We start from the raw sequence: 11,797 nt of genomic DNA, 5'->3' as shown, positions 1-11,797 counted from the left end.
CACAATGTCTGTAGCTTTTACTTCACTATTAGCATTTGCTAACACTGTACTCCCAGGATCTCAGGCTGCCATCCTGTTATCTAGCTTTGAATACATGTGTTCAAAGACTTAGGAGTAGCCCAGTGATGCATCCCTTTGTGTCAGTGAATCTTGCAGGAGCAATGGTAGTAAAATCTGGCAGGGGATGAAAACTGCCATTTGCAATTTTTCTGTGATACCTTTGAAGATATGCTTTAAATTCATGAAATGATTTTCTTGCCTCTATCCAGTGAAAACAAATATAATGTACTATGTGGGCTGGTTTATGATTTCCCATAACCTCTGAACTTGTGACCTGGTTTAACAGAAATCTGCCAGGGCAGGAGAATTTTTGCCAGTATGAAGTGCCTAACAGGAATTAAACATGAACTTCTGTTGGCAATATTCTGGTAGTGTGACTTACTAATTTTTGGCCTGACACCCAAACTCTGACCTCAGTATGCCTTGAGCAAAAGGCTTTGTAAGCACTCTTGGGGTCAGTCCAGCCCTGGTCGTATGGGAGAGCTGGTTAGGGTCTTGCCAGCCTTGCCAGAGTATACGCCTAATTTCTCTGTTACAGTGTAGCCTGGGATCTGCTTTGTTGTTTTGCCCCCTTCTTCCTAGGCACCTTGCCTCTGCTTGGGTGGAAAGCAAATGCAATGTCCTAGATATGATGGAAGGGTAGGAGACAATCACTTACAGTTCCTGTAACTGATCAGTGCTAGCAAGGCATGCTGGGCACATGGGATAACAAGTGAGAATGCGGCAGTTAGCAGATCTCTTCATTAATACTGGGCTCTGCTGTGATTCACAACTTCTTTCTTTCTGTCCTCTCCCATGCACTTCTGAGCCTCTTAGATTGAGGCTTTTCCTCTGTGCTTTCTTGCCAAAAGGGTTCCAGTGAATTGTAAAAGCAAGTCTGAAGTTCTTAGAGAATTAAGAAGCTGACAGAATTGCCTAGGAATAAAGATGGGAACTGTGCAACCTGAAGAGAATTAAGTGCCATCAACATCTCTGACTATGACCTAGAAGAGGAAAACTTGACAGGCAAAACAAATGTAAGTGTAAGTTATATCCACTGTACCAGCTCCATCTGTGATGCAGCCAAGCACATAATCTTGGCTGCAGCATGGTCATACTCTTTCACCAAAGACCTGAAGTTAGGTTTTCTCTGTGTCCTACCACCATGACAGAATTGCCATGTCTGCAGCCACTGACGGACTTAACAATTCCTGCCAGATCAAATGGTGCAATTCTGAAAGAAGAAAGTAGCCGAAAGATATTTACTTTAGTATCCACAAGATCATTTCAAAGGTTAAGTCTTGAACTCAACAATGGACATCCGGAACTAAGGGGGGTTTCTGGCTGAGACAGAGGCTATAAAAACAAACAAAAAAATCCTGACAGTCCTATTCCAAAGTTCAAAGACAAATATTTTGTTGCAAAAGGTAGCTCTGCTCCCTCAGATCCATTAACTATTTCCAGTTGTACCCTTTGTTCTACTGAAATATTTGCTTACATGCACACTTACAGTCAGGGAGCATAAGAATGATTAACTCTACTGTCTTGTAAAACCTTAATAACCATTTAGGTAATAGCAAATCAACAAGTCTTTTTCAAGTCCAGTCGAAGGTCTATGCAGTACTGCATGAAAATAGACAGGTAAATAGGCTTTCTATCTCATGTATGTACACTTAAGGTCCCATATTAAGATTAGATCAAAACTCTTACAGGCAGATTTACCCTGACCCAGGATAAATCCACTTGACATTGTCAAAGTTGTTCAAAACAGCTTTGAACACCTGGTGCAGCACTGTGTATTTACGATAGGGCTCCTGCTAGCAAGCTCACAGATATTTACAGCCTTCTACATTGGTTTTTTTTTGACTGCTTCTCTTGTGATCTCTCTGCCCTTAAGTCTTGGTTTCTAGACACCACTGTCTTAATTTTTGAACAGGCAGAAGGCTAGGTCCTTGCCATCCATTTGAGTACTTGTCAGACTGGGACTGCTCATTATCTGCTGTTGGGTATTTCTGATGTGGAGCAGCAATCGCTGTCCTGTCTGTGCTTGGTTTTCAAATGTTCCTCACCTGGCCTTTTTCTGGAAGACTTGCCAGAAAACGTCTTTCCCATCTTCAGTCATACCAAGCAGTTACACTAAAGCACGTTTACTGGCATTGTGGCATCAATGCTCTTATATGCCCCAGGCCTGAGCCTGCTATACTCCAGAGACTGCTGCCTGCTGGTGAGGTGTTTTTCCAGCCTTTGTCATGGTCATCTCAGTTCCAGACCCATTTTTACGTGCTGTCTCTTGAGATCAACAACTGTGCTGTGAACATGAAGAGCAGTGATGAGTATGCAAGGGAATCCACTGACCGTCACAAAATCTTGTTGCTGTCTTCCTTGGAAAGGCTTGCTTCATGGGCATCCTTTGCTGACTCAAAGGTTACATGTTCATGTTAACAGCTTTGAACAATTTCCCTTTACTGGAGTAAGATTTTTCCATTATGGAGGGAAATTCTTTTCAGGTACATAGGCAGCTAGTGGATAGCTCGCCAAAGTGCTCTAAGACAGTCATGCTGTACTTATCCATGCCACTTTCAGCCTACTCCCATTCACAAACTTGATCTTTTGGGAGGGCAGGGATAAAGTAGTTTTGGCTGTCATCCCCCTGCATCACAGCCAGATGTGATCCAGTTGGCACACCTGTCTTGCATTGTTCCTTAGCCTACAGCTACAGCTTTCTTCCTGTTCCCAGAATCTGCTTTCCTTCTGCCCTGGGTTGATCTTATCCAGGAATATAGTTGCACATCCTGGAGAGCACGCACACACATTTGACCAAATATCTACAGAGAAGAGAGTAAGAAAAACAGAGACAGGAAGTATCCATTATTATCCATTCTGGGTAATCTTCAGTGAAGTACTGAATCTCTGATTACACTTCAATTTCAGTTCATCAAACCTTATTGTAATGTACTGAACAAAATTTCTCATCCTGACATTCTGACTCAGCTAGCATGGCCTCCCTTTGCATTTCTGGTAGACAGTTACCATGCACATCAGAAGCTTGCTGTCACCAGTGTCTGAGAACAGTCTCTCTTCTGGTAGATTGGCCATACTGTCTGGCTAACACCACCCCCAAGGCAGCAGAGCTCACCGCTGGGAAAGATTGCTCCCCTAGTGCAAATGCAGCCAAGAAATAGGCTGAAAGTGTGGGCAGAGGAGAGGTTCAAATGACACTTTAAAAGTGAACAACATTTTTTCAGCAGGGTATTGGCCTACTTAAGACTTGAAAGGTGCACTCCATGAGGGAGTCACCTAAAAATGACCCTGCTCCATGGGAAGTTTTCTTTGTACAGTCTTAGACAGAAGTAAAAGTGTAGTCTAAGATACTACCCTGCTCTGGTGTCTGCTGAGATAATGGTATTAGGTACCACTATCCATTTGACAGAGATGCTTAGCTACGTGCCAGACCATCAGCTGCAGTTTCTGCAAACATACGCTCCCTTGGCCACAGTGCCACAACACAGATCAGTGGTAACACTGACACTGTTATTCTGATGAATATAAGTATGCATGATAATTAAATTCCCCCTCTCAAGAGTAAATCAAGAGTAAACAGTTGTTGCAGTAGGTGACTGCTATCAGAAGCACTCTTAGATACAGTCCCAAGGAACTGCTCACTGTCTTTCTAGAGTCCATAATGCCATTTTAGGGATCATAAAACTCCAGAACAGACACAAATGCGCATCTAACCTGGAGAGGAGCTCAGTGTCCAAGGCCAAGATATTCACTGGAAAGATGTAAGAACAAACACCGACAGACTATACCAGTTCAAATTCATGCTACCAGGTCCTCCAGAAGGAACTGTATTCAGAAGTAACTGTTTTATTTCTTTAGCCAGAAGAGCAGGGTGTTGAAGTGACAACGAAGCACACAAGCTGTGAGCACAGCATTTTCAAGATGAAGGTCAAAAGCTCTGGATAGGATATGTCAGCAAGTTTATCTTTTCCAAGAGGGCAACTTGTTGGCCTCCAAGCGTCTCTTACAACACAAAAGGATCCTGCCTCCTTGTTTTTTACTTACTCTTGCAGTTATGAGGATGAAATTAAGCCAGTTTAAAGTTCAGGCTGTTACAAGGACCTTGTTTGCTCCAAAACCACCGTCTGCATAAGTTTCCTGTTCTGCTGAGTACTTAAAAACTTCGGGACCTTACAAGCAGGTCCTAAGGACTGTAAGCACTATGGAAATAATGCCTCAGAGTATAAGAAGGGCAGAATAGCCCTCATTAGCATTCACCTTTCCAGAGGCTACTTTCTCAGCAGCTACTGCTCCAGGTTTCTCCAACGTCAACCAAAAACCCCCTACATTGGTACTTCAGGTTTAAGCACAAGATCATTAATGATAACTATGAAATCAGCAGGCTCCTGGGTTATTAATAAACAACACTTCCCCCTTCTGAATTTAGTGGAAACTGACAATACAGAACTCATTCACATCAGAGCTGCTCCTATCATGTTCTTGCTGCACTTGCTCTTGCTTTCTATGATCACTCAGATAGGGTAAATCTGCTCCCTTCCATGAAATCGCCATATCCCAAAACAACTACAATCACTTTAACTTTTGCAGGTTCATGAACACTGATTCTTCCTCTCTGTCAGTCCCTAGGCAAAACACAGCCTGTGCTTTTCCACATGCTTTGCAGACCAAAAACCTCATCCAGAAGCTTTTTCAAAGCTGCAAGGCCAAACTACTGCACCCATGCTAAAGAACTGGCATATTTTACCACTTCCAGGCTTATTTGTTACTATTAATACTCTTTTCCATTTGCCTCTCAGCTATACCATCCATGTAAGCTAAAAATCTGCTTGCTCTATAATTATGGCACAGCTTCTGCACAGAAGCACAATGCTGAAGACTTCAGTCCATGCTGTGCCCATACGATGCATAATTCACTCACCCTATAGCGTGAATGAGTCTGCCCAGCAGTAATGGCAGGACGCATTACAAAACCACACAGCCAGGCAGCAGCCAGCCCTTGCTGATGTCAGAGCTTGTCATAGTTAATCCATCCACACAATCAACTGGCGTGAAACATGCGCAAAAGGAAGGATGGGTACGAATCTTGTGGTTTACGAAAAAACTGGCTTCAAAAATGCAAAATACATAATCTGTGATTTATTGGAAATCACTGCCTCTTCTACAAGCCAGCCAGGAGACTGCGCATTCAGCTGAATCTTTTTATTTTTTTAAATACATAAAAATAGAATTGACTTTGATTTATACAGCATCTTAATTAGCTTCTCTCCTCTTTGAAATTGGCGTCATTTGACCTTTACCTTTCAAAGCAACACACAAAATCCTTGCTGTGATCTGGCTAAAACTCACATGCAGAGAAGTGCAAGCAAACAATGAATGCCTTCAAGCTGATGCTAATCACGGCCTATGATTTTCCATTTCTTACTCAGCCTGCTTTTGTGAGCACAGCCTCAGTCCTACTCTCAGCAATGAGCATGCTGTGTGTGAAGGGAAGAGAGAGAGAGGCAGACAAAGCATCAACAGCTTCCTGTGACGAGGTGAGTTAGCTTGCTAGGAAAATATTGTTAAGACTGTTGCGACTCTTCCCCCCCCACTTTCCCCTTTTAAAACAAATTCAAGGTGTAAAACGGTAAACAAGCAAAGAAAGCATAGTGATTTAGGAAAAGGCATCAGGCATTTTAGTATCTAGCCTCTCCAGACATGCAAATATATATGATCAGATCATCTAGGCATGGATAATTTAGACTGTTGTGAGATCTTGTTGTGATCCCTTGTTGAGACCTGTTGTGTGAACATTAATTCAGGAAGGGAAGTAATCAAATAATGATAAGGTGAATTTTGTAACAGAAAATGCTTTCAACTGATTCATCACTACAAATTCAAAGGCTCAGTCAGTGACTGAAAGGTAGGCTCACTCACCATATATGAGCGGGGCTGAGACAGGATACCTTCATTTCTGATGGGAGTTTGATATATGGTAGTGATTTCCTCCTGTTTAACACATGGCTACAAGAAAAATGTCATTGTGTTTTTATGCTGTCCTTGACAATGGAACTCCAAATGATATCATATATAAGCAAAAGTTTTGGCAAGAGGGGACAGGAAGACTAAATCAATAACAAATTTTAAAGGGTGACTTTTCAGATGCTCAAGGAAGAGAAATTATGATCAAGTGCTAAAACTAGCTTACTTCAAGCACGTAACTCCTTTTGGCACTGCCTGGGAAAGCTGTCACTGAACTTTTCTTTCCAAACAGCTGCAAAACTGTTCTCTGTATGTATCCAGCATTCTAATTCAAGCACTCAGCCTAATACTGCGTCTTCAGTAACAAGTCTCAATGGTACATATCTAACTTACTGGTTTTATTTCATAGCCCTGCTATTGTCACGCCTCCATTTTCACGTCTTTATTTTTCTGTTTATGCTCCTTCTATTCTCTTGCCTTTTAGCTGTATGCAGAAATAGTCGTCCAAATTCTGTGAATCCAACTATAGCACAGGACCCAGCTTAATTACTGTTGTGCAATATCACAATAAGGAGTTGGAGTGATTGTCCTCCGTGATGCCAACACAAGAACCAAATTCAACAATGTTCTACTTAGTCTTCTTTGTACCTCTTGCAAGCTCTCAGGCTGCTCACAGTCACCACTCAGATGCCGCAATTGCACCTGAAATTCAGCATTAATACACAGTGTGGTACTTCTATCAGGTGTTTAACTTTTTCCAACTTACAGTTCTCAAAACTTGTTTCTATTTGGTGAGATCTGTGTTGAAAAGCATGCAAAAGGGCAACTAACAAACAGTCTAAGAAATGAAAAATTATGCAAAGATTTGCAGCTAGATTTCTCAGCTGATGTACTTCATTAATGTCGAAAGTACAGCTAGCACATGGTGTTTGACCAAGTACAGCTGCTCCTGGATCTATATGCATGGCAGATGTATTTGCAGGTGTGTCTTTCTCTATCAGCCCTTGCCTGTCCACTGTATGTCTAAACTTGAATATATCACTTATTTGCAAAATGAAAAATAGAAGTGGTCTTCATTAAATGATACCTAGTTCATTTCCTAATTTACTGATGCTTAACAACTTACGATGATGAAAAGGCAAAGTCATACACTGTCTTGCTCTTAATCTTTCAGAATTTTTTGATGAGTGGTTTCTGAATACTTCAGAACTGCCAAATGAGCACTGTAACCCAGTCTGGAAAGAGCAGCCCTTTAAATGGCATTCCAGTGTCTGCTCTTGGCTCTTGAATATAAAATATGGCAAATCATCTTTCAATTAAGGAGGTAAAACTAACCAACTGCATTTACAGACAATTTTCAATGGGATGCAAACCTACAGTCTCTCCAAACTGAAAGACGATAATTCTACTCAGAACCTAGTTTTGGCACTACTACTTACGCTAGTGGGGTATTATTAAATATGGCAGCGATAACTCTTTCACTCCATGGTCTTCATGTTCATGTATAACCTTTTTTGTTCTTTCTTCCCACATCCCAAACAACTTCCAGTAATAAGACAAACAGTATATTATATTCTGTGCTTACAAACATGAAATTTTACCTCACAATGCAGGAAGAAATCCTCGTCTTTTCTTTGCACATAGAAACGGGATTTGGATATCTAGTTATGATTATACATGAATGCAAGGAATGGGTGAAGAAGCCTCAGCATTCCTGAGGGACTATCCTTGCCACAGTAAACTTGCCTCTAAAATTTACAAATATCAGTGGCAATGTTCGTACTAAACCAATCAACAAGCAGGCTTTGGTTTCACAGTTCTGGCTATTTAGGGATGAAAAAGCAGGCAGTTTTGTTTACAAGGCAGACAAACTCAACTCCATTACACTCAATTGCAGCTGAAGGTACATGAAGTCTTCCTAGACATTAAGATTCATTAGCCAAGCCCTCTCCATGATGTATTTAAATAAAAATCTTTTTTAAAAGGACATAACTCCACTAATGACAGCTCAATATTGTCTAGGACTGCAATACTATTGGGCCCCATGTAGTGCCACTGGTTCTATTAAAACAGAATAACAGGGATTAATAAGAAGGCAGAGATTACCAGCCCCTATAATGTAATGATTTTACGTTTATCTTCTACCTATGATTACACTCTACAGGACAAAGATTTTTGCCAGTGCTACTATTTATTTATGTTATCTCACTGTGAACACCACTGGAGTAATATCATTGGACAGACCCAGACTATATCACAACACAACTTCTAATCTATACTTGCAGAAAGCTGTGCTCCTGAGGAACTGTGCTACTGTGTACTGATAAGAAATCTGTTGTGGAACTACTGCAGCTACTTTATGCCTCTGGTAAGTGCTAATCAATTGGTTCTATGTTCGGACTGGGAAACAAGAGGGATTCATAGTAAAGCACAGTTTTATTCAGTTTTGAATACACACATTTGCACTGAACTTTCTCTCTAGCAGCAGGAACAATCAATGTCTCTCCCCTCTCATATACACATAATTTTTAGGTGCAACGCACACTTGCCACAGCTAGAGAAGGAATGTTAGGTGTAGCACACAGGGGCTTCTAAAAGAATGGATGCTTATTTTTAGTGCTCCTGTTTTTCCTATTAAATAGCAACCAAATGTGTGCTTTTCAGGCACCACCTGGTCACTATAGTATAAAGGTAAGACTGTAGACTAACTGAGGCTTTAGGGTATTTTAAATAATGCAGATATTCAGCTTAAGTGTTAGTTTTATAATGTACTGAATTTTTGAATTTCAAACATTTGCATAGAAGAAAGAACAAGACTATTACATTTGTACTATGTACTTTAGAAGATTTGATGCTATTGATTGTAACCAAGTATGTAAACACTTTTAGCTATGATTCTGTGATTCTACAATTAATTATCCCTGTGTGACTAATTTAGCATTATTTTTTAACTATATAATCAGGTTATGTACACATGAATTGTATGTAATAATGTCATAAATTCTTCTGAAACCTTCTGAAATCCTAAGGAAACATGACAACAAAGCCAAATGCATTTAATCTCTTTACAGCATCTATTTAATAAATATCTTCAGGTGGATTTCTTAATCCAGTTAATATGAGGAATCTGTTCATACGGATAAATAGTACGTCACACAAAGGAAATTAATCTATAAAGTCTCAACTCCTGGTCAATGGTCATCTTTTTTTTTTTTTTTTTTTAATGTAGTTTCTACTCTTAAAGATAGGTGTTTCACTCTAGCACGTTTTGGGGTTATTTTGGCCAATTACCATTGTTTCTTAAATACACAGTTGAGCATTTGACATGAAAGGCAGTCCTTCTAGAAAATAGTACTGCTTTGTTAGTCTCAATGGAAGTCAACAAGGATGCCAGAAACTGCCCATGCAGAATTGTTGTTGGACTGAAGCCTTGATGGTTTCACGTTATGGCGTATGAACTGTTATCTCCATTATTAAAGCACTGAAGACTCTTCTGCTCAGTACTTCTGTATGTTAAGTAAAGCTTGTTTGTTATAGTATGTAGTTTCTTCAAAACTAGATTATATCCACAAGTCCTAGTGATAGAATAAAGGAATACTTCATATCTTTTCCCCACATGCAATTGTCCCATCCAGAGACCTTTAGCCTCACTTGAATGAAGCTGTGCCTAAACCGTGTTCACATAGTTCTGAATTACAATTTAAAATTTCTATCTTTTAAAATTTCAGAAAGTGTTATTTTTAGGTTAGCTTGAGGCAAAACAAAATTATGACCAAATCTACATGCTGTGTTCAAGTGATAACCTAAACATCCTGTAGTACTCTTAGAAGCCTGATACTGGGAAAAGCTCTGTTGGAGAGAGATGCAGAGAGGTCTCTTTCAAAAAAATGTTAAGTGAGGCAAAACCCAATCATTCTACAACTTTCAGGATTAAAAATACTGGAAGTTGCAGTTGCCAAATACTGGAAACATGCTGTAAAACAGAATAGATTAGGCAAGGTTGCCTTGGTCCTGAAGCAGATGACATGCACATTTTAAGAGGCCATCAGGGAAGATGACTCTCAGTGCTAAGAATTAGGTAGTAAAATGGATGAAAGAGCAAATTTGAGAGACTGTGTTTAAGTCACTTGATTTTGAAGAAACAAATGCTGCAGGCCTGAAAAGAAATTAAGAGAAGCAATAAAGTCATCTTCTATTCTGTGGTGCACAAGACCAGAGAGACACGCTGTCCTACTGCCACTAGTGTGCACAATTCATTTCAGATTAAATGCACTACTGCTTCCCTTTTATTCTAAGAGCTACCTTGGGAATGGCAAAGGGACAGGAATGCTTGACAAGACTTTCTACAGGAAAGGGGCAGGAAAGAGGATTTTACTAAGACTTAAATGACCTTCTTTAGCTTTTGAGATTAGAATGTCACAACTACCACTACCAAGTTTGAGTTCTTGGTAATAGCCGCTAGTTTTAAGAATCCATGACTATTTTAGCATCACAGAGGTAGGATGTGCTTCTCTTTCTATTCCACCCTCATGCTGGTGTTTTGACATTTAATTTCCGTAATTTTCATGTTTTCTTTTTAAAGAACAGCAAGCAACTTTTTGCAATGGGATAGAAAACAATGCTGGAATATAGCCCTCTGTAGACATGCTTGTGCACTGCATCACCCTGCAAGCACACGTGCTAGCAGGAAAGCTTGAACCATCTCTGTCTATCCAGCAACAGAGCCTGTTCTCAGTCCTTGCACTTTCCATCTCAGATTCTTACTATATGCATGCTCACGTCTTCCCTTGGCTGAGAAGCATACATATATCCTAATCCCTTAGTTTGTAGGCTAACTGAATGCAGTTCCTCTGAGTGCCAGCCACATGCTCAATCTGTTTATCTACACTGCTTAGTAACCATTAAACATTATCAATCACCTCTGTTGAGAGGAGGAGATGGATGATTATTTGCCATCTGAATAGGTCTGCACCTATCCAAAGAATTAAGGTAACATAGGGGATTAGGTCATTTATATACCTTACAAGAATGCACAGAAAGTCTTTGTCCTGCTGTCTTTGGTTTGTACAAAAGCAACAGATATCTTGAGATTTTAATGCACTGACGTGTAGGAATGGAACTCTGACCTCCAGCAATCCCATCCTATGCGCTGAGCAGAACAGTACTTATTCTATCCTGCAAAATGCACAAATCTCAGGCAAGACTGCAGTTCTATTCTTATATTTTGATTATGTAAAATCAAAACCTAATGCTAGATGAGGATACATAAACAAGATCAAACCTCAGATAAGAAGCAGCCTCAAAGGTCAGAGAGGTACTAGCCTGAACTCAGCACAATTTTTGGATCAACATTAGTTAATTAATAATCTTACACATTATTTAAACTCAAATCCTCAGTGAGTGCTGCATATATATCCAAGTTTTCAGAGCAGTAAAAATGATAACACACTACCAAGCTCAAGATCCCATAACTCCCCATTAGTCCCTTGAGGAATATTTAGCTAATAATTATCCTTTATGTAAATAGTACAGTGCCTAACTGAAGACTTTCATTCATTCCAACGTTCAAAAACAGAGCTGAACATTCCTGTCAAAAAGCTATCCAGGTAAGAGATTTGTGTCCCCTCCCACACTTCTGAACTCAGGTTTTATTTGTTCTTTGTTTTCAAAGGTGCAAAACTGCCTCTTTGCAGTTATTTTACACACTGTTGTTGTTTTTTAAGTGCTTTCATTATTCTGTTCTTCATAAATATTGCTTATAAAGGTAGATACTGGG

At 39.9% G+C, this 11,797-nt stretch overlaps 1 protein-coding gene across 1 annotated transcript in view; it reads left to right on the top strand.

Annotated features, from left to right (window-relative positions):
* Positions 1-11,797, top strand: part of SLC26A1 (solute carrier family 26 member 1) — a gene marked incomplete at its 3' end in the record, with an annotated part of 30,171 nt that overhangs the window by 8,060 nt on the left and 10,314 nt on the right. Inside the window, exon 2 of the mRNA XM_080637706.1 lies at positions 8,307-8,389. Within this exon, the coding sequence (XP_080493832.1) occupies positions 8,381-8,389 (9 nt within the window). The 5' untranslated portion in view covers positions 8,307-8,380. The remainder of the gene's footprint in view (positions 1-8,306; positions 8,390-11,797) is intronic.

The sequence above is a fragment of the Psittacula echo genome (assembly GCF_963264785.1).
Source record: "Psittacula echo genome assembly, chromosome: Z".
NCBI classification, from domain to species: domain Eukaryota; kingdom Metazoa; phylum Chordata; class Aves; order Psittaciformes; family Psittacidae; genus Psittacula; species Psittacula echo.
Note: the sequence above shows the minus strand (reverse complement) of the source record. Positions and strands in the feature narration are given on the sequence as shown.